Source organism: Pistacia vera, unplaced genomic scaffold (assembly GCF_008641045.1).
Source record: "Pistacia vera cultivar Batoury unplaced genomic scaffold, PisVer_v2 Contig994, whole genome shotgun sequence".
NCBI lineage: Eukaryota > Viridiplantae > Streptophyta > Magnoliopsida > Sapindales > Anacardiaceae > Pistacia > Pistacia vera.
In genome coordinates, this window is record NW_022196883.1 from 199,921 (window position 1) to 223,525 (window position 23,605).

At 44.5% G+C, this 23,605-nt stretch overlaps 2 protein-coding genes across 2 annotated transcripts; both read left to right on the plus strand.

Moving 5' to 3' along the window:
• The first annotated feature begins 5,943 nt into the window (after positions 1-5,943).
• LOC116121560 (putative disease resistance protein RGA4) lies at positions 5,944-15,775 on the plus strand. The gene is made up of 4 exons (XM_031407514.1): positions 5,944-6,392; positions 13,817-14,214; positions 14,305-14,623; positions 14,764-15,775. Exons 1-4 carry the CDS (start codon positions 5,944-5,946, stop codon positions 15,773-15,775), a joined length of 2,178 nt encoding a protein of 725 aa, XP_031263374.1.
• A 4,215-nt stretch (positions 15,776-19,990) lies between these two features.
• Positions 19,991-22,783, plus strand: LOC116121562 (putative disease resistance protein RGA3). Its single transcript, XM_031407515.1, has one exon. The coding sequence runs from the start codon at positions 19,991-19,993 to the stop codon at positions 22,781-22,783; it is 2,793 nt and encodes a 930-aa protein (XP_031263375.1).
• Positions 22,784-23,605: the final 822 nt, after the last annotated feature.

Consider the following 23,605-nt stretch of genomic DNA (forward strand, 5'->3'; position numbering starts at 1 on the left):
AGAGAGGAGAGGTGGCTTCCCAAGGTGTTCTTTTATATTCTGGAATGCCTGCTTGCATTGCATTCGGGAGTCCACTCGAATTTCTTATTGGCCTTTAGGACGTTGAAGAATGGTAAACAGCGGTCTGTTAGACTTGATATGAAGCGACTAAGTGCCGCTATTCGCCCGTTCAGACTCATGACCTGCTTTTTGCTGGTCGGACTCTCCATATCGAGCAGAGCTTGAATCTTTTCGGGGTTTACTTCTATGCCCCGCCGATTGACCATATATCCCAGGAACTTTCCTGACGATACCCCGAACGAACATTTGAGAGGGCTCAGCTTCATTCTGTAGAGCCGAAGTATGTCAAACATCTCAGCGAGATGCGCAATATGCTCTGAGGCGACCTGGGATTTGACCAGCATGTCGTCCACATAGACCTCCATCGTCCTCCCGATCTGGTCGGAGAACATTCAGTTGACCAACCTCTGATAGGTCGCTCCCGTATTCTTGAGGCCGAAGGGCATGACTTTGTAACAGTATAGCCCCCGGTCCGTAATGAAGGTCGTATGCTCCTCATCTGGCCTATACATCAGGATTTGATTGTATCCCGAGTATGCATCCATGAAGCTTAACAGCTCGTGTCCCGAGGTGGCATCAACGAGCTGATCGATTCTTGGCAGGGGGAAGCTGTCTTTCGGGCAAGCTTTGTTGAGGTCGCTGAAGTCTATACAGGTCCGCCACTTGCCATTTGGCTTCTTTACCAGGACCGGGTTGGCAACCCAGGTCAGGTAGAGAGCCTCACGAATGGATCCATTTTGGAGAAGGTTCTCCACTTCTGATTTTAGCGCGGCGTACCGCTCCGGATCCATCGCCCTTCTTTTTTGGCAAACTGGTTTGGCTTCACTGCTGACGTTCAGTGAATGGCAAATAATGTCCAGGCTGATCCCAACCATATCTGCATGCTACCAGGCAAACACGTCAATATTCTCCTTCAAGAAGCTTACCAGCTCGGAAGCGAACTGAGGGTTAAGACAACTTCCGATCTTTAACACACGGCTCGGCTCTTTTGGATCAACCGAAACTTCGGATAGGTCCTCAACCGGGCCGCTCGGGGGGATTTCCTGAATTCGCGGATCTATGTTATCCTCCACCGGACCAGGCTGTGGCTCGATCCGGCTGATCGCCATAGCCTGGCGGGGCGCACATCGCGAAATGCCCTTTCCCTTGTCGGCCATTTGGACCGCTTTTACATAGCATTCGCGAGATGCGCTTTGCGATCCGCTTACCTCCCCTATCCCCGTTGGAGTGGGGAACTTCATCTTGAGATGATAAATGGAAGTGACTGCCCTGAAGGTTCTCAGCAGAGGTCGCCCCAAGATTCCATTGAAGGCCGATGGGCAGTCCACGACCAAAAATTCGGTAACCCTAGTCACCTCGTCGTAGTCGCCGAGCGTGACTGGTAGCTGGATTGTTCCTCTGGGGATCAGGTGGTCCCCTGTAAAACCGTACAGAGGCATCGAGGCTGGCTTCAGGTCGGCCTCGACCAGGTTCATTCTATCGAAAGCGGACTTGAACAGAATGTTCACAGCGCTTCCGTTGTCTACAAGCATTCTGCAGACATTATGACACCCTATCAGGGGCGTGATCACCAGAGCATCCTCATGAGGATGGTGCAAGCGAGCTGCCTCTTTCTCGCAGAAGGTGATTGGTTCCTCCTTTCTGGCTTTTTGAGGTCGCTGCGAAGTGTTCATTACCCTGATCGGGTCATGGTGCGCTTCGCGAGCATACCTTTCCTGCGCTCCTCGCGTGTTTCCCGCGAGGTGCGGACCTCCGAAAATTATGTTAACACTATCGTACCCGCTGCGATCACGACGCTTTTTCTTTCGCTCCCCTTGGTTTTCTTTTGGGGAGTCATCAATGTACTCCTTGAAGTGCCCCTTCTTGATGAGCTCTTCGATAGCCTGCTTTAGAGCTCGGCATTTGTCAGTGAGATGCCCGTTATCCCGAGGGTGACGACAGTATGTTTTGCTGTTTCTGGCCGTAGCAGGAGTTTTCATTGGTTCGGGCTCACCGAGCAAGCTGGCCTCCTCAGATTTGTCGAGGATTGCAGATATGGACACGTTCAGCGGAGTGTATTGAGTCCTGTCGCGGTCGCGACGAGGAACAGGAGCATAGGACTTTTTCTGCTCGTAGCGGGGTTTCTTCCCTTTTCGCTGATCGTCAATGTCTCCTTTGCGATCAGCTCGCCTATTATCTCCCCGACCAGACATACTGCTGGAAGTGCCGTGATCGCGACGGCAGAGTGCCGCCAATGAATTCTCTATTCGGAGATACTTTTCTGCCAGGTTGTAGAATCTGGTGAGGGAAATATCGTCCTCAGCCTGCAGTTCTTTCCACAGGTCGGTTTGCGGGCGAACTCCAGCTATTATAAGAGTTCGGATGGACTCTTCTGGAGCGTGAGCCACCTTGTTGAGTTCCCTGTGGAAGCGGTCAATGTAAGACTGCAGGGATTCGTCTCTTTCTTGCCTTATGTTGCTGAGGTAGCTCAAAGGCATTGAAAACTTTCGATTGGCTTGGAAATGCCGCAGGAACGTCGTGCTCATCTGAGGCCACGAACTGATCGATCCCGCTGGGAGCGACCTTAACCACCGCTTGGCGTGGGAAGTCAGCGTCACGGCCAAACAACGGCATTTTGCAAGGTCCGAAACCTGGTGGAGCTCCATCAGGTCGTTGAACTCATATAAATGATCCTGCGGATCATAGTTTCCATCAAACGGCCGCATATCTGGCATTCTGAACCCTGGTGGAAGTGGAGCAGCTAGCACTTCGGGAGAAAAAGGGGATGCAGAGGCGACCTGCGCCTGTTCGTTTTGCTGCTCCCTTAACCTGTCCAGAGCTCGCTGCAGCTCCTCAATTTGTGGTAACGGAGCCAATTGGGGGTTGCTTTCACCCGTGCGAGCCCGGCCTTCTCGGTTGCGGTTCAGGAAAGTCCGGAGGTCGGATTCCTCCTCGCCTCGGCCGGCATTTCCGGCCGCACTTGACACACGCTGACTAGAGGCGTGTGAAGGCGATGGGTTGTGCGGGGCACTTTCACGACCCTCGCGGTGGTACGAACCGCCCCGCGAGGTGTGGGGGCCACCCGCATGAGAACGATCGGGATCGTTCTGCTGGTGGTGATCGGAATCATCGCGCCCAGCATTTTCGCTTGGGTTTGCTTGCGACGTGGCATGGGACAGCTCGGGATTTACTTTTTCACCGAGTCTCAGCTTTGCCGATACCCTGCTCGGGGCACCTTTTGTATTCGTCGGCCCTTGGGAGCCCGTAGGCTTATTTTTTGCCACTTGCTTACCCTTGCGCTTACGCGCTGCAGTGCTCGCGGCACGGGCTATCGCCCTTTGCCGCGCTTTCGCGCGACCTGCAGGCGTTTTTGGCGGTTGTACCGCTCCGGCTGTCGTAGATGACATGCCTTGGTCCAGACGGTCCAACCTCTGGTTGACCGTCTGGAGAGTATTGTCGAACCTCTCCAGGTAGCTTCTGATGGCAGGGTCCAGTTGCGGAGCTGCTGGGGTATTCCCAACAGCATTTTGCGAAACTGGAGGTATGTTGGAAGGGGTGTCCCTCTGGGCTGGGGGGACTCCTTCAGCATGTTGGTTCCCCTGCTCAGGTTCAGATTGGCGGGCCATTGTAGCTGTAAGACCAGTAGGTCAAAGATTCTCCTGATGAAGGGTAGACACTAAATCAGCCCTCCTTCTAGCGCCAAACTGTTGATGCTCGTTTTTGGCACCAACGAATTGTCACGTGCGTAACGTTGATTGGCTGTTAAATACACGTGAAAATGGAATATCTAAAGCGAAATAAATGCAAAGGGGGTTTTTTAAGTGGTTCGGATGCTAAGGTAGCAAGTCCTACATCCACTGATTTGTATTGATATTAGTGTGGGTCAGGTCGCAACTGCGGACTGACTTACAAAAGAGTTGGAAAAAGTAAATGTGTTTACAGGAGAGAGAGAGAGTTTTTCTCAGTATGAAAATGGCCGAATCCCTTTAATGAAGGGGTCTTCTTCATTTTATATCAAACTGAAGCGTGTAATCATCATTAAATCCATGGTTTGGTGTGATTGTCAGGATATAATCCGGCTTTATGTCCCATTTTCCCTTTCCCAAGCTGACTTCGCACGACTTATTGCAGGGAAATGGACGCGTGTGAGCTCCATATCATTTGGCAGGTCTGACGTGTGCGTGTTGCTCTGACGGGAGCAGGTCACCCTTCACGTGACTTTCCCACGTCAGCCCTTTATTTTCCCGGGCATAACAGAAGCCCCCTAGTTTTTAAGGTTTGAGGATCGGACCTTGGAAACTAAGTCACACTGGAGTTTTTGATCGCTCCGACCTGAATGGGATGAGCTCGGCACAGAACTCTTGGCGAACACGATCTCGCGCAATTCCTTGCCAGAGCGACCTGACAATCTTCATCTTAGCGACCTGGATCTGAGGGACGCTCCTCTCTGTACCTTAGAGATTCAATGAACCTGGTTCTGCGCGGTCAGGCGCTCTGCACGCGTTAAAGCGTTTGTCAGACACATTAAATGCATCGTGTGCTGACCCGACGCCGTTTTGACAGCATTAGTTGCGCAGCGCGTTCGAAACGACTATTATCACGGCATTTAATGCGACGTGGGGCGCATTTAATGCGGGGAGAGAGAGTGGGCTGTCGTTTCGGTTCCGAGGGGTGGTAACCGTCGATTCGCAATCCATATAAAAACTCGCATTTTTCAGATGAGGTCACCGAAATTTCTTTTGTTTCGAGTGACAAACCTTTGCAAACCAGAAACCATTCTTTTCCGATCGGCGCTTCTCAGGCAACTGAAACGAGTTTCGGTCTCGGTTACTCATCCCAGAAGGTAAGATTCTCTTCTTCTTCTTTTTCTTTGCATTTGCTTGGTTGGGCGATGGCGTTGGGTCTCCTGGTGTTTCACCAGAGACGTGACGCCGTCATTGGATTCGAGCCGTGGACGGCGGCTCGAGTTACTGTTAGGGTTTAAGAATTTGTCCCCTGCCGCCGCACGGGACAAACACGAAGGCCTAAATGACCGTGTCTGTCGATGTTGCAGACTGGAATGGAACCGTCAACATCCAGACCCGAGGAAGGAGCCAGCTCGTCCTCGCGGGAAGTTCCCGAGGACGCGTCCCTTGATGTCTTCTCGGTCCTCACCTTAGAGGAATTCGATAGGATAAAAAGGCAGTTTGACATCCGCGCGGAGGTGTTCCTCGACCATACCAGGTCGTCGCGACGCCCTTCCGATGGCCTTGCCGCGATCTCTGAAGAGATCTTCAAGGGTGGAGGGAGGATTCCCTTCCATCCTTTCATCAGGTCGGTCCTGGATCATTTCGGGATCGCACCGATGCAGCTGACGCCAAACGCGTATGTCATCGCTGTCGCGATGTACATCGCGTGCTGCGAAAGCGGCTTGGGAGAGCCAACGGCGGTGGAGCTCGGCGTCGCCTACTACCTTAAGAAGAGTAGGGACAAGGACTCGTACTATTTGTCTCGGCGACCTACCATTGCCGCGGGGATACACAGCTATCCCAGCAATGCGGGGGCCTACGAGACAAAGTTCTTCTTTTTCTTTTACAACGGCTACTGCCGTTTTCAAAATCCAAGTAGGTTTTCTCTCGCTGGGTTCATTATCTGCTCGCCTGATCCATAATAACGACCTGCTTTGTTTTGCAGTTAATAGAACGACCGAGCAGGCGCTACTCGCTGACCCAGACAGGCTTGTATCCTTCGGAGTACTGGACGAGGATAGTCGCGACGCGAGGAAGCTTGTGACAACCGCGAACTTGCGGAAGTACGGTTTTTTCAGCGACAAGGCGTCGTTAGAACCCCCAGAAGGTAAGTTATACTGGTTCCTTTCTGGTCGTAGAATAATTTTGCTTACTAACGAACTCAAATGCAGAAACCATGCCCCCAAAGGAGTCCGGGCAGCCCGCCCGAGCACCATTCGTCTTCCCTCGATCGAGGAGAGAGAGGGCGGTCGAAGCTGCCCGTCCTATTCTGGCACAGCCGTTGCGAGCTGCTGCGCCTTCCCAGCCCCGTCCTGTGCAAGAAGCGACCAGGACAGAGCAGGTCGCTCAGGCACCATCTGCTCGCCCAAGGCGGAAGGCTCCGGCCCAAAGGTCCAAGAAGAGGAAACAGGTCCAGGCCGAAGAGTCTGAGACCGAATCCGAGGAGGAGCCTCTGAGGACGCGCCAGGAATCCAGGAGGTCGGGCAAGGAGCCCGTGAGCGAGGCGGTCGCTGCCGGCAAGGTGAAGGACGCACCAGTGCTAGACTCATTGGGGAGTCTGCCCGAATACCTGCAGCCGATAGTCTATGGTCTGCTCGAGTGCGAGCTATCGGAGTCATACGACGAGTTTGCTGACACGGGCGACGACCTGATGACCACGTCGTTCCAGCATCTAAGCAAGGTAAACGAGCTGTATTTGAAACTTCATTCTGATTTATTTCTAACTCATATCTTGCTCGCAGGCGTTGCTTGCGATGAGGATGTCCATGGAGAAGACGCGGCTGGGGGCCGCAAAGGGGACAAGCGACCTGAAGGAAGAGGTCGCGAAGCTGAAGCAGAGCTTGGAGTCCGTCGAAGCGGAAAGAACACAGGCGTTCGAAGCGGCGAACAGGTATCTGAACCAAAAGGACGCTGCTTTACGAACAGTGGACTTCCAAAAGACGGAGCTCGATCGACGTGCGGAGGAAGTTAAGGAACTTCAAAGGACAACCGCCAGGCTCTCTAAGGAGGTCGGAGAAAAGGACCAGGAGATCCAGGCGACCTTCGCACGGGCTCAGCGAGCTGAACAAGATAGGGAGGCCTCCGAACAGGAAAGGCAAGCTCTTGAGGCCGAACTCCAGGAGAGTCGGGAGAGAATCGCTTCTCTGACTGAAGAAATGCAGAATCAGTCAGAGGAGATGGAGGAAAAGGCCGCAGACTGGGCAATCGGGGCTATTTACTCCCTGCGAGCAAGGAATCCAGACTTGGACATGTCCGACCTCCCGGAAGGCTGGCAGGCGACCTTGCGGATCATGGCCGAGGAGGACGACCAGACTGCCGCGGCCGCTCAAGGACCCGACCAGGCAGGGGGTTCTGGCTCGAAGGATCCCCCCGACCAGCCTTAGCCTTAGCGTAATGAGTTGTCCCCATTGTAATCGGGTCTTTTGACTTTTACATAAATGAAGATATTTTCTTTACAATTGCAGTTCGCTTTTTCATATATATGTACACTTTACAATTGTGATTTACATAAGCGATTACATATAAATTCTTACATGCGAACAGAACATATGCGAACTGTTTTGAGCGAACAAAGAAATACTTGAAAAGAAATTAACAAAAACTGAGAGCTGAGTTCGGGATTACTGATAGTATGGCCGGAGGTGCTCGGCATTCCAAGCTCGGGGTACTTTGGAGCCGTTCAATCTTTTGAGATGGTAGGTCCCCGGTCTGATTACTTTGTCGACCCGGTACGGACCTTCCCAGTTAGGTCCTAGTACCCCCGCACTTGGCTCTCTGGTCCCGAGGAGAACTTCCTTTAGCACAAGGTCTCCGACCTGGAAGTCTCTTCGCTTGACCTTTGAGTCGAAGAACCTTTTTGCTCGCTGCTGGTAGGCTGCTATCCTTAGCGAAGCCTTGTTGCGATGCTCTTCGACCAGATCCAAACTTGCTCTCATAAGTGCTTCGTTTTCATCCTCATTGTACAAGTCCCTCCGAAGAGAACCAGTTCCGACCTCTACAGGGATCATTGCTTCGCAGCCATAGGCTAGCGAAAAAGGGGTTTCCGAGGTGGAGGTTCTTGGAGTTGTCCTGTACGCCCATAAGACTTCGGGGAGATCGTCAGCCCAATTTCCTTTGGCTGCCCCGAGCTTGGCCTTCAGAGTGTGCTTGATGGTCTTGTTGACTGCTTCAACTTGGCCATTCGCTTGCGGTCTGGCGACTGAGGCAAATTTTTTATGGATGCCCAGCTCGTCGCAGAACTGCTTGAACTCCTCATTATCGAATTGCTTTCCATTATCTGAGATGAGGGTGTGAGGAATTCCGTAGCGGCACACTATGTTCTTGAAAACGAAGTCTTTCAGCTTTCTGGTCGTGATCGCGGCTAGTGGTTCGGCTTCAACCCATTTTGTGAAATAGTCTACCGCGACCACGGCATACTTGACCCCTCCCTTTCCAACTGGCATGGGGCCGATAAGGTCGATCCCCCACATGGAAAATGGCCAGGGGCTAGACATAGTAATCAGCTCGTGAGATGGGGCTCGCGGAATGTTCGCGAACCGCTGGCACTTGTCACATTTCTTGACAAAGTTGTGCGCATCTTCTTGGATCCGGGGCCAATAATATCCCTGACGAACAACCTTGTTCGCAAGAGATCGAGCTGCTGTGTGGTTACCGCAGATCCCTTCATGAATTTCCCTCATGATGTAGTCTGCTTCTTCACTGGTTACACATCGGAGGAGAGGGGCACTGAATCCTCTCCTGTACAGCTGATCCCCGATGAGTGTGAAACGAGCAGACCTTACTCGCAGGACCCTTGCCTCGACCTTGTCGCTAGGCAAGGTCCCATCCTTGAGGTACTGGACAATGGGAGTCATCCAGGAATCTGGCTGAACCTCGTTCACGGCCTGTTCGGTCGAGCTGATAGTTGGAGCGTTGACAAAGCGAACAGGAATGCTATCAGGAGCCTCTGAATCTAGTGACGAGGCTATCTTTGCCAAGGCGTCTGCTATTGAGTTGCTTTCCCTGGGGATCTGAGCGATCTCAAAGTGCTTAAACGACCCCAGAGAGACCTTAGCTTCTTTCAGGTAGCGGACCATGTTCTCTTCCTTGGCTTGGTATTCCCCTAGGATCTGGTTGACGACCAGCATAGAGTCGCTATAAATACTGATCGCGGTTGCACCCATTTCTTTGGCGAGTCGCAACCCGGCGAGCAGAGCTTCGTATTCGGACTCATTGTTGGTCGCTTTAAACCCGAACCGGAGAATACCATGAATTCGGATCCCCTCGGGGCTTACCAGGAGAAGACCCGCACCGGCTCTTTTCCTGTTCGATGACCCGTCGACGTAGAGGTTCCATGTCGACAGGTTCTGGATAGTTTCTTGCCCGACTTCGCTAGACTGTTGCTCGCTTGGGAGATAGGAAAATTCCGAGATGAAGTCTGCAACAGCCTGCCCTTTGATAGTCGACCTGGGCGTGTACCTTAAGTCGAACTGGCTCAGCTCCATGGCCCATTTGAGCAATTTACCCGAGGCCTCCGGTTTCTGGAGGACCTGCCTGAGAGGGTAACTCGTCATTACATTGATTGTATGGGCGTGGAAGTAAGGTCGCAGCTTTCTGGACGCGACCAGCAGGGCAAAAGCTAGTCGCTCCATTTCCGGGTACCGCATCTCGGCATCCGATAGACGCTTACTTGCATAATATACCGGCCACTGAACTTTTTCCTCTTCTCGTATTAAAGCCGCACTGACCGCGAACTGAGACACGGACAGGTAGATGAGCAGGATTTCTCGTGGAAGAGGCTTAGAGAGGAGTGGTGGCTTCCCAAGATGCTCTTTTATACTTTGGAATGCCTGCTCGCATTCGGAAGTCCACTCGAATTTCTTATTGGCTTTCAGAACATTGAAGAATGGTAAACAGCGGTCTGTTAGCCTTGATATGAAGCGACTAAGTGCCGCTATTCGCCCGTTCAGACTCATGACCTGCTTTTTGCTGGTCGGGCTTTCCATATCGAGCAGAGCTTGAATCTTTTCGGGGTTTATTTCTATGCCCCGCTGATTGACCATATATCCCAGGAACTTTCCTGACGATACCCCGAATGAACATTTGAGAGGGTTCAGCTTCATTTTGTAGAGCCGGAGTATGTCAAACATCTCAGCGAGGTGCGCAATATGTTTTGAGGCGACCTGGGATTTGACCAGTATGTCGTCCACATAGACCTCCATTGTCTTCCCGATTTGGTCGGAGAACATTCGATTGACCAACCTCTGATAGGTCGCGCCCGCATTCTTGAGGCCGAAAGGCATGACTTTGTAACAGTATAGCCTCCGATTCGTAATGAAGGTCGTATGCTCTTCATCTGGTCCATACATCGGGATCTGATTGTATCCCGAGTAAGCATCCATGAAACTTAACAGCTCGTGCCCCGAGGTGGCGTCAACGAGCTGATCGATTCTTGGCAGGGGGAAGCTGTCTTTCGGGCAAGCTTTGTTGAGGTCGCTGAAGTCTACATAGGTCCGCCACTTGCCATTTGGCTTCTTTACCAGGACCGGGTTAGCAATCCAGGTCGGGTAGAGAGCCTCGCGAATGGATCCATTTCGGAGAAGGTTCTCCACTTCTGATTTCAGTGCGGCGTACCGCTCCGGATCCATCGCCCTCATTTTTTGGCGAACTGGCTTGGCTTCACTGCTGACATTCAGTGAATGGCAAAAATGTCCGGGCTGATCCCGACCATGTCTGCGTGCGACCAGGCGAACACGTCAATGTTCTCCTTCAAGAAGCTTACCAGCTCGGAAGCGAGCTGAGGGTTGAGACAACTTCTGATCTTTAGCACTCGGCTCGGCTCTTCTGGATCAACCAAAACTTCGGACAGATCCTCAACCGGGCCGCTCGGAGGGATTTCCTGAATTCGCGGATCTATGTTATCCTCCGCCGGACCAGGCTGTGGCTCGATCCGGCTGATCGCCATAGCCTGGCGGGGCGCACATCGCGAAATGCCCTTCCCCTTGTCGGCCATTTGGACTGCTTTTACATAGCATTCGCGAGATGCGCTTTGTGACTCGCTTACCTCCCCTATCCCCGATGGAGTGGGGAACTTCATCTTGAGATGATAAATGGAAGTGACTGCCCTGAAGGTTCTCAGCAGAGGTCACCCCAGGATTCCATTGAAGGCCGATGGGCAGTCCAGGACCAAAAATTCGGTAACCCTAGTCACCTCGTCGTAGTCGCCGAGCGTGACTGGTAGCTAGATCGTTCCTTTAGGGATCAGGTGATCCCCTGTAAAACCGTACAAAGGCATCGAGGCTGGCTTCAGGTTGGCCTCGACCAGGTTCATTCTATCGAAAGCGAACTTGAACAGAATGTTCACAGCGCTTCCGTTGTCTACAAGCATTCTGCAGACATTATGACACCCTATCAGGGGCGTGATCACCAGAGCATCCTCATGAGGATGGTGCAAGCGAGCTGTCTCTTTCTCGCAGAAGGTGATTGGTTCCTCTTTTCTGGCTTTTTGAGGTCGCTGCGAAGTGTTCATTACCCTGATCGGGTCATGGTGCGCTTCGCGAGCATACCTTTCCTGCGCTCCTCGCGTATTTCCCGTGAGGTGCGGTCCTCTGAAAATTATGTTAACACTATCGTACCTGCTGCGATCACAACGCTTTTTCTTTCGTTCCCCTTGGCCTTCTTTCGGGGAGTCATCAATATACTCCTTGAAGTGCCCTTTCTTGATAAGCTCTTCGATAGCCTGCTTTAGAGCTCGGCACTCATCGGTGAGATGCCCATTATCCCGATGATAACGGCAGTATTTTTTGTTGTTTCTAGCCGTAGCAGGGGTTTTCATTGGTTCAGGCTCACCGAGCAGGCTAGCTTCCTCGGATTTGTCGAGGATCGTAGATATGAACACATTCAACGGAGTGTATTGGGTCCTGTCGCGGTCGCGACGGGGGACAGGAGCATAGGACTTTTTCTGCTCGAAGCGGGGTTTCTTCCCTTTTCGCTAATCGTCAATGTCTCCCTTACGATCAGCTCGCCTATTGTCTCCCCGACCTAACATACTGCTGGAAGTGTCGTGATCGCGACGGCGGAGTGCCGCCAATGAATTCTCTATTCGGAAATACTTTTCTGCCAGGTTGTAGAATCTGGTGAGGGAAATATCGTCCTCAGCCTGCAGTTCTTTCCACAGGTCGGTTTGCGGGCGAACTCCAGCTATTATAAGAGTTCGGATGGACTCTTCTGGGGCATGAGCTACCTTGTTGAGTTCCCTGTGGAAGCGGTCAATGTAAGACTGCAGGGATTCGTCTCTTTCTTGCCTTATGTTGCTGAGGTAGCTCAAAGGCATCGAGAATTTCTGATTGGCTTGGAAATGCCGCAGGAACGTCGCGCTCATCTGAGGTCACGAACTGATCGATCCCGTCGGGAGCGACCTTAACCACCGTTTGGCTTGAGAAGTCAGCGTCACGGCCAAACAATGACATTTCGCAAGGTCCGAAACCTGGTGGAGCTCCATCAGGTCGTTGAACTCATATAAATGATCTTGCAGATCATAGTTTCCATCAAACGGCCGCATATCTGGCATCCTGAATCCCGGTGGAAGTGGAACAGCTAACACTTCGGGAGAAAAAAGGGATGTAGAGGCGACCTGCGCCTGTTCGTTTTGCTGCTCCCGTAACCTGTCCAGAGCTCGCTACAGCTCTTCAATTTGCGGTAACGGAGCTAATTGGGGGTTGCTTTCACCCGTGCGAGCCCGACCTTCTCGGTTACAGTTCAGGAAAGTCCGGAGGTCGGATTCCTCCTCGCCTCAGCCAACATTTTCGACCGCACTTGACACACACTGACTAGAGGCGCGTGAAGGTGATGGATTGTGCGGGGCACTTTCACGACCCTCGCGGTGGTACGAACCGCCCCGCGGGGTGTGGGAGCCATCCGCATAACGATCGGGATCGTTCTGCTGGTGATGATAGGAATCATCGCACCCAGCATTTTTGCTTGGGTTGGCCTGCGACGTGGCATGGGACAGCTCGAGATTCACTTTTTCACCGAGTCTCAGCTTTGCCGACACCCTGCTCGGGGCGCCTTTCGCGTTTGCTGGCCCTTGGGAGCCCGTAGGCTTACTTTTTGCCACTTGCTTACCCTTGCGCTTACGCGCTGCAGCGCTCGCGGCACGGGCTATCGCCCTTTGCCGCGCTTTCGCGTGACCTGCAGGCGTCTTTGGCAATTGTACCGCTCCGGCTGTCGTAGATGACATGCCTTGGTCCAAACGGTCCAACCTCTGGTTGACCGTCTGGAGAGTATTATCAAACCTCTCAAGGTAGCTTCTAATAGCAGGGTCTAATTGCGGAGCTGCCGGGATTTCCCCGGTAGCATTGTGCGAAGCTGGAGGTATGTTGGAAGGGGTGTCCCTCTAGGCTGGGGGGACTCCTTCAGCATGCTGGTTCACCTGCTCAGGTCCAGATTGACGGGCCATTTGTAGCTGTAAGACCAGTAGGTCAAAGATTCTCCTGATGAAGGGTAGACACTAAATCAGCCCTCCTTCTAGCGCCAAACTGTTGATGCTCGTTTTTGGCACCAACTAATAGTCACGTGCGTATTGCTGATTGGTGGATTAACACACGTGATAATGGATATACAAAGTGAAATAAATGCAGAGAAAGCTTTTAAAGTGGTTCGGATGCTAAGGTAGCAAGTCCTACGTCTACTGATGTGTATTGTTATTAGTGTGGGTCAGGTCGCAAAGCGGACTGACTTACAGAGGAATTATGAAAAGTAAATGTGTTTACAGGAGAGAGAGAGTCTTTGTAAAAAATGGCCGAATCCCCTTAATGAAGGGGTCCTCTTCATTTTATATCAAACTGAAGCGTGTAATCATCATTAAATCCATGGGTTGGTGTGATTGTCAGGATATAATCCGGCTTTATGTCCCATTGCTCTCTTCCCAAGCTGACTTCGCACGATTTATTGCAGGGAAATGGACACGTGTGAGCTCCATATCATGTAACAGGTCTGACGTGTGCGTGTTGCTCTGACAGGAGCAGGTCACTCTTCACGTGACTTTCCCACGTCAGCCCTTATTTTCGCAGGCATAACAAAGTGAAAAAGCTCACTAGCAATCTTGAAGCTATTGAAGCTGTGCTCCTTGATGCAGAGGAGAGAGAAATGAAGGAGAGAGACGTCAGACTTTGGTTAGATCAGCTCAAGTACTTGTCTAATGACATTGAAGACGTGTTGGATGAGTGGAACTATGCTACGCTGAAACAACAAATTGAGGGGGTTCTTGCTAAGAAGGTACGTCTTTCCTCTCCCTCTTCCTCTTCGTACCAACAAGTTGGGTTACGTCATGAAATTGCAGTCAAGATAAAGGAATTCAATGAAAAGTTAGATGCGATTGTGAAACAAAAAGATAAGTATGATTTTAAAGTGAGTAGAAGTGTTGGGAAGTCCAAACGAGTACAAAGTACCTCATTTGTTGATGTGTCTGGTATATATGGTCGAGTTGAAGAAAAAAATGATTTGGTACGCATGTTGTGTGAGAATAGTTAACAACAACCCCATATCATCTCTATTATAGGGATGGGGGAAATCGGTAAGACTACTCTTGCTCAATTTGCTTCTAAAGACAATAAGGTGATAAGCAAATTTGGTAAAGCAATTTGGGTGTGTGTGTCAGAACCTTTTGATGAGAACAGGATAGCCAAAGCAATCCTCGAGTCTCTAGAAGGTTCTACTCCGAATTTAGATACACTGCAATCGCTTTTAGATCGTATTAGTGACTGTATTGTTGAAAAAAGATTTTTGCTTATCTTGGATGATGTGTGGTCAGATGACGACAAAACATGGGCACCATTATATCATTGTTTAAAGATGGTCTCCGTGGAAGTAAAATTCTGGTTACTACACGTAAAGTATCAGTGGCACGTATGATGGAATCAGTGGCATGTATGACGGAATCAATTAGCATTATTCATGTCAAAGAATTGCCCGATGACGAATGTTAGGGGTTGTTTAGGCAATTTTCATTTTTTGGTAGGTCTCAAGAGGAGTGTGAAAATCTAGAAGAGATCGGCAAGAAAATTTTAAACAAGTGCAAAGGTTTGCCTCTTGCTGCAAAGACTACTGGTAGTCTTTTACGCTTTAAAAAAACTAGAGAAGAGTGGCAAAATATCTTAGATAGTGATTTGTGGAAACTTGAAGTGTTTGAAAAAGATATTTTCGGTCCTCTACAATTGAGTTATAATGATTTGCCTTTCAAGATAAAACGATGTTTCACATATTGTGCCATTTTTCCGAAGGACCATATCATAGAAAGAGATTATTTGATTAAATTATGGATGGCTCATGGTTATCTCAAACAAGAAGGAAATGATGTAATGGAGATAGTTGGTCAAGAGTACTTTGATTACTTAGCATCACGCTCATTCTTTCAAGAGTTTGAAAGAGATGACGACAATAACATCATAGGATGTAAGATGCACGATTTAGTGCATGACTTTGCCCAATTCCTCAGTAAGAATGAATGTATCTCGATAGAAGTTGACGATCTTAAGGATCCAATCACAAACTCTTCTTATCATGAGCAAGTTTGTCACTTGATGGTAACAATTCATAGAGGAAGTTCATTTCCTGATTCCATTTTTAGTCTCAGAAGGATTCGCAATTTCCTATATAATTTTAAAGATTCCTCAGATCCATTGGCTCCTAATATCTTACCAAAATTATTTGGTGAGTTGACATGTTTAAAGGCGTTAACCATAGGTGGAGAGTCAGATTGGCTTGAAAATGTGATTGAAGACATTCCTAAAGAGATTGGAAAATTGATACATTTGAGATATCTTAATTTGCATGGTCTAAACATTAGAAAACTTCCAGAAGAATTCTGTGGATTATATAATTTGCAAACTTTAGACATTAGTGATTGTACAAATCTGGAAGAATTACCTCAAGGGATTGAAAAATTAATAAATCTAAGGCATCTAGAAAATGAAGATGTCCGGTCATTAAGATACATGCCAATAGGAATTCAAAGATTGACTAATCTCTGAACCTTAAGGTCGTTTGTTGTGAGTGGTGGTGGTGGTAATGATAATAAAGCATGCAGCCTTGAAGGTTTGAAATACCTTAACCTCTTCGGAGAGTTGCATATAAAAAAGTTGGGAAATGTATCAAATGTGGATGAAGCTAGAAGATCAGAGCTCAAGAATCAGAAAAACCTCCTTCATTTATGTCTGGATTTCAGTAAAGATGAAGGAGAGAGGATGAATGAGGATGATGAAGCACTTCTTGAAATCTTACAACCACCTTTAAATTTAGAGAAATTACAAATATGGGATTACAGAGGCAACACTATTTCGCATAACTGGATGATGTCCTTAACCAAGCTTAGGAAATTACGACTTTATTATTGCATAAACTTGAAGCATTTGCCTCCCTTGGGAAAATTGCCATCCCTTGAATCTTTGGAAATAAGTTTTATGAGGAGTTTGAAAAGAGTGAGTAATGAATTTTTGGGAATAGAAAGTGATGGCACATCTTCATCATTTATTTTCTTCCCCAAATTGAAAACTCTCACGCTTCTTAATATGGATGAATGGGAAGAGTGGGATTATGAGATTACAAGAAAGGGAGAAAAAGAGGATGATATTACAATCATGCCATCTCTTGTTTCCTTGACAATTTTTTATTGTCCCAAATTGAAGGCATTGCCAAACCACATTGTTCAGAATACAACATTGAAAAAATATATTTGGGGGTGTCCTTTGCTACGCTACCATCGATGAAGGGGAAGATGAGAGGTAATATATTTTTTTTATTATATTTGTTTAAATAACAGTATTTGTGATTGAATAATTAATGAATTAGAAGAAATTGAAAAAAGGCATGTGTTTTAAGTTGAATGATAATGATAGATTTAGTTAGAGGTAATTGAAATAGAAATAATGGTACATCTTCATCATTTATTTTCTTCCCCAAATTGAAATATCTCACTTTTAGTGATATGTATGAATGGGAAGAGTGGGATTATGAGACTACAAGAAAGGGAGAAAAAGAAGATGATATTACAATCATGCCATCTTTGGTTGACTTGAGAATTTTTTATTGTCCCAAATTGAAGGCACTGCCAAACCACCTTGTTCAGAATACAGCATTGGAAAAACATATTTATGGTTGTCTTATGCTAAGCTACGATTGATGAAGTGGAAGATGAGAGGTAATATTTTATTTTATTTTTATTTTTGTTTAAATAAAAGTATTTGTGATTGAATAATTAATGAATTAGAAGAAATTGAAAAAAGGCATGTGTTTTAAGTTAAATGATAATGATAGATTTAGTTAGAGGTAATTGAAATAGAAATAATGGTGGAAATGAAAGAAATAGTAAATATAATATGAATACATTGCCAATTTTAATTAAGTATTGATTTGATTATGTTTACATTGGCAGTTGTTTTAAGGAAAATAGAAATGATAAAATGAATGATTGAGAGAGAAATGGCATTGGATTTGTTGAATGATTATGTTTATATATACTCCACTTGTTTTAACCAAATTAGTTGTTGTAGTTTTATACATAATGCAATTATTCGGTATTTTAAATTATAGAAATAGAAATACATGTATATATTTATATTTTTGTTGGTGACTTGTACTATAGAGATCAATATTTTCCGGATTATGTAATATTCTTCTCTATTTATACCTTCAAATTTCAGGGAATAACTCCATTGTTTCAGTGCAGCAGCTTTTGGAAGAAGTAAATTTTAATTCACTTTTCATTTCATTATCTTTACATTGAAATGAAACGAGATTGAGATTGGTCTCCTCTCCTGAATAGAAATACAATTTCTTGAATGTATTTTTAGTTTTATAAAATTAATTTTATTTCATCAAAATCAAAGAATGGATTTGGTTATTAATACAATATAATATAACTCTCAACATCTCCAGTCCTGCAGCACGTCTTCTTTCTTGTGCCTCTGGCTTCTCTCTCTACCACATCTTGTTTTCTCGACCAGTAATTTGAGCTCGTTAACAGTTCTAAGAAGCTCTCTGATGTACTCAATAGCATCTCCCAGAATTGAGGCTCTATCAGACTTTGTTATATGTGTAAAATTGTTATATTAGCATTTGGTATCATATAACATAAAGTTATAAACATTACCTTGTTATTAAAGAGAATAGAAAGTTGTTGACTACTTCAGCATTAATGGGTTACGCAAACGCATTCAGGGGCCTCGGTGAGCAAGTAGGGGTCGTGGGGGTAGTGCCTTCGGGCTTGTAGGTGGCTTCGGCCTTTTTCATGAAGAGCCGTTGTAAGATTTCTTTAAGTTATTAATTCCTTATTGGATTTAGGCTTAGGAATAGGAATCCTGGTAAAACTAGGTTTAGTTTTTTAAATATAGTATATAAACATATTTTTCTCTTTTTATGAGTGTGATAGTAATCATAGCACAATTCATTCATTGTAAACGAGAGAGGTGAGATAATATTGCAATAATATTAACTCATCTGGACACAACCTATATTGGGTGAACCAGGAGAAATCGAACGTTTTATTTTCTCTATTTATTGTCTGTGATTTGTTTTGCTATTATTTTGTTCTCGTATTTATCTCTATTTCGTTCATACCTTGGTAGGGTTAGGAACCAAACTCCTTGAGGTAGTGTACAAGTGTTTTCTCCTTTGCTGCTTCGTAGCAAAGGGTCTATGCATATTGTTATTGTAGTTTTCCACATTGAAGGTCAGATGCTTTTGAAGCTCCAGTTCCATAGTGGAAACAACTGCATCTTCTTGGTGATTATGGTGATGATAATAGAGTTCCTTAGTAGAGAGCGTCAGATTCTCTTCAAACTGCTGTTGGCTGTTTGCCACAGCTTGAAGGAACCCAAAATCTGCACCTTTTGCCTTGGAGTTATTGGGAAGTGTTGGCATGAGCTGTCTGTGTGTTGTAAATATAGAAACACATTTGGTTAGGTAACGGATCTTGTATATTAAATATAAGAATATTTAGTTTCCTTAGAATAGGATCTATATATTAAATATAAGAATATTTAGTTTCTTTAGAATAGGATTGTTTCCTACTTTCACAATGTAATTGTATCTATAAATTGCCTCCAACTTAGAGGAGAAAATATACATATAATTATTCAGGGACTCCATTGTTCAAGATGGTGTCAGAGCAATTCCGATCCTAGGAAATCTGCTCAACATGAATTGAATTTCGTATTCCGTAGCCCAAACCCGGAAACCACCATCACAATCCTTTCTTTCGCATCTGAAAGTAAATGGCTGAAACCAACCAGTCCATTATCCCCGCTACCCCACATAACTCAACACCACCAATTATTATCCACCAAGACAATTCTCTTTTCAATCGGTTTGGTAATATATTATCAACATCAATGTAAAACAACTTATTGATGAGTTGTGAGATCAAGTTAAAAATTTGTTGTTTATTTCAATGATAGATACATTTTTATACAACTACTTGTTGTAACATTTGCTTTTATATATATATATATATATATATATGCTAATGTCCAGTAGTAATCTCCCAGATCAAACGAGCCAAAAATCCCAATTTCTACTCATCTGAAAATAGGGCTTAACAAAACTCACAAACAAAAATATCGATGCTGTTGGTGATTCTTAAAACCAGGTTGTTGATGATTCTGTAATATTTAGAACTTGCTGTCCTTTTTGGATAATTAACCAAACTTGAATTTCACATGTAGCCCATCAATCGTATTTTAAATTTAAAATGATGAACATAATAAGATTTGGGTCCCATTAATGGAGAAAGATGTACAAAATTTAGACTAAAAATGGAGATTTAATTCTTTAGCAATAATAAAGGAAACAAAAGTTTGACACTTCATTAAATGCAGGCCAACAAAGCAAAGCATTACTGATTAATTCACTTTTACCGGATTCCAAGCATCAATTGCAACTTCTGCTTTATGTATAAAAAGTATTAATACGACACAACCATACATGAACAGGGCAAAAGATGATTCAAAGGTGCTGGCCTACAAGGCACACCATTGCTGACTCTGCTATTTAAAGGGATTTGCCATTAAAGTTGGCATAACTTTTATTGAATTATGGGCATCAATCAAAGGCGCGTGGGTCCTTTTCAATTATGTCACATTTGTTGGTTTCTAGCTTCATCTATATATTATAAGAATTCAAAGAACGTCAAAATCTTCACAAAAAATCTCTTGCTCCTTTTTTCTTACAAATATTTACCTTCTCTGATTATGGCTGAAGCTATTATTTCCGCTGTCTTGGAGCAGCTCATTTCAATAACTGCTGGAGGGATACAGGAGGGGATACAGGAGGTGAGGCTAGTTGTTGGTGTCGACGAGGAAGTCAAAAAGCTTAGGAGCAATCTTGAAGATATTGAAGCTGTGCTCGTTGATGCAGAGGAAAGACAAGTGAAGGAGAAAACTGTAACACTTTGGTTAGATCGGCTCAAACACGCATCCTACGACATTGAAGATGTGTTGGATGAGTGGAACTATGCCATGTTGAAACAACAAATTGAGGGAGTTGAATATGCTGCTGTTCCTAAGAAGAAGGTGTGTTTCTTCTTTCCCTCCTCTTGCTTTTCATTCAAACAAGTTAGTTTACGTCAAGTTGTTTTACGTCATGACATTGCGATGAAGATAAAAGAAGTCAATGAAAATTTAGATGTCATTGCGAAACAAAAAGATAGGTATAAGTTTAATGTGAGTGGAAGTGCTGGGAATTCCGACCGAGTACACAGTACTTCATTTGTTGATGTGTCCGATATAGATGGTCGAGTTGAGGATAAGAATACTTTAGTACGTAAGTTGTGTGACAATAGTGAACAACACCTTCCTATCATCTCTATTGTAGGGATGGGAGGAATTGGTAAAACAACTTTGGCTCAATTTGCTTATAACGATAATGAGGTAATAAATAGTTTTGACTGTAGGATGTGGATATGTGTATCTGAGCCTTTTGATGAATATAGGATTGCTAAAGCAGTCATTGAGGCTTTAGAGGATTCTGCTTCAAATTTAAGAGAATTAAATTCGCTTCTTGAACATATTAATAGGTCTATTATGGGAAAGAAATTTCTTTTGATCTTAGATGATGTGTGGAATGAGGATTACAAAAAATGGGAACCATTGTATCATTGCTTGAAGAATGGCCTCCATGGAAGTAAAATTTTGATTACTACACGTAAGGAGTCGGTTACACGTATGATGGGATCAAGTGATATTATAAATGTTGATGAGTTGCCGGAGGAAGAATGTTGGTTGTTATTTAGGCGATTAGCATTTTTTGGTATGTCTCAAGCGGAGTGTAAAAAATTTGAAGATATTGGTAGACAAATTTTAAGTAAGTGCAAGGGTTTGCCTCTTGCTGTAAAGACTATTGGGAGTCTCTTACGCTTTAAGAAACACAAGGAACAATGGGAAAATATCTTAAATAGTGAATTATGGAAACTTGAAAAATTTGAAGAAGATATTTTTCGGCCATTATTATTGAGTTATAATGATTTGCCTTCTATGATAAAACGATGTTTCGTATATTGTGTTGTCTTTCCTAAGGATCATATAATAGAGAAAGATTATTTGATTAAATTATGGATGGCTCAAGGATATCTTAAAAAAGAAGAAAATAAGGTGATGGAGATAGTTGGTGAAGAGTACTTTGATTATTTAGCATCACGATCATTCTTTCAAGAGTTTGAAATAGATGATGACAATAACATCATAACATGTAAGATGCACGATTTAGTGCATGACTTTGCCCAATTCCTAAGTAAGAATGAATGTATGTCGATAGAAGTTGACGGTCTTAAGGATCCAATCATAAACTCTTCTTATCATGAGCAAGTTTGTCACTTGATGGTAACAATTCTTAGAGAAAGTTCATTTCCTGATCCCATTTTTAGTCTCAGAAGGATTCGTAGTTTCCTATATAATTCTGAAGGTTCCTCATATCCATTGGCTCCTAATATCTTACCAAAATTATTTGGTGGGTTGACATGTTTAAAGGCATTAACCATAGGTGGATTGGGTGAAACTGTGATTCAAGACATTCCTAAAGAGATTGGAAAATTGATACATTTGAGATATGTTAATTTGAGAGCACTAATAGTGAGAAAACTTCCAGAAGAATTATGTGGATTATATAATTTGCAAACTTTAGACATTAGTGATTGTGAAGTATTGGAAGAATTACCTCAAGGGATTGGAAAATTAATAAATCTAAGGCATCTAGAAAATGATGGGGTCTGGTCATTAAGATACATGCCACTAGGAATTCAAAGATTGACTAATCTCCGAACCTTAAGGTTCTTCGTTGTGAGTGGTGGTGGTGGTACTGATAATAAAACATGCAGCCTTGAAGGTTTGAAATACCTTAACCTCTTTGGAGTGTTGCATATAAGAAAGTTGGGAAATGTATCAAATGTGGATGAAGCTAGAAGATCAGAGCTCAAGAATCAGGAAAACCTACTTCATTTATCTCTGGATTTCGAAAAAGATGAAGGAGAGAGGACGGATGAGGACGATGAAGCACTTCTTGAAATCTTACAACCACCTTTAGATTTGGAGGAATTAGTAATAATCGTTTACAGAGGCAACACTATTTTACCCAACTGGATGATGTCCTTAACCAAGCTCAGGGAATTAAAACTTTATAATTGCATAAACTTGAAGCATTTGCCTCCCTTGGGAAAATTGCCATCCCTTGAATATTTGGAAATATATCAAATGAGGAGTTTGACAAGAGTGAGTAATGAATTTTTGGGAATAGAAAGTGATGGCACATCTTCATCATTTATTTCCTTCCCCAAATTGAAATATCTCACTTTTAGGCATATGTATGAATGGGAAGAGTGGGATTATGAGATTACAAGAAAGGGAGAAGAAGAAGATATTACAATCATGCCATCTTTGGTTGAGTTGATAATTAGCATCTGCCAAAAATTGAAGGCATTGCCAAACCACATTGTTCAGAGTACAACATTGAAAAAAGTTATTCACGGTTGTCCTCTGCTAGGCTACGATTGATGAAGGGTGAAAGTGAGAGGTAATATTTTTTTTTTTGTTTAAATAAAAGTATTTGTGATTGAATAATAAATGAATGAGAAAGAAATTGAAAAAAGGCATGTGTTTTAAGTTAAATGATAATGATAGATTTAGTTAGAGGTAATTGAAATAGAAATAATGGTGGAAATGAAAGAAATAGTAAATATAATATGAATACATGCCAATTTTAATTAAGTATGATTTGATTATGGATACATTGGCAGTTGTTTAAAGGAAAATAGAAATGATAAAAGAATGATTGAGAGGAAATGCATTGGATTTGTTGAATGATTATGTTTATATATACTCTACTCCACTTGTTTAACCAAATTAGTTGTTGTATTTTAACATAATGCAATTATTCGGTATTTTAAATATAGAATAGAATACAATTTCTTGAATGTATTTTTAGTTTATAAAATTAATTTATTTCATCAAAATCAAAACAAGAATGGATTTGGTTATTAATACAGTATAATATAAGGTATTTCTGATTCTTTAATGTGCTGAAGTCATTTACTGTTTCAAATCAATGCCTTCCTATATATGCTGAGACTTTACAATTTCTGTCTTCATCTGTGAAGGAAATACTCAAGGGCAAAGCAGTAAAACAACAATGAAAGATATTTATGATTGTTGGTTGTAGGGGAAAATGAGAGGTAAATATTTTATTTTGTTTAAATAAATGCATCCATTTCTGATTGAATATTTAATCAATTATTCAAATTTCATGTGTTTAAGTAATATTTGTCATAGATTTAGAGGTAATTTAATGGTCCAAATTCAACAATTAGTAAATTTACT

Bases quoted from the DNA above. Each gene is read 5' to 3' on its own strand.
- LOC116121562 (XM_031407515.1), top strand. From the start codon at position 19,991: ATGGCTGAAGCTATTATTTCCGCTGTCTTGGAGCAGCTCATTTCAATA.
- LOC116121560 (XM_031407514.1), top strand. From the start codon at position 5,944: ATGCCCCCAAAGGAGTCCGGGCAGCCCGCCCGAGCACCATTCGTCTTC. The intron at 6,393-13,816 runs GTTTGCTGACAC...TTATTTTCGCAG, and splicing joins CTATCGGAGTCATACGACGA to GCATAACAAAGTGAAAAAGC. The intron at 14,624-14,763 runs GTTACTACACGT...ATTTTTTGGTAG, and splicing joins TCCGTGGAAGTAAAATTCTG to GTCTCAAGAGGAGTGTGAAA.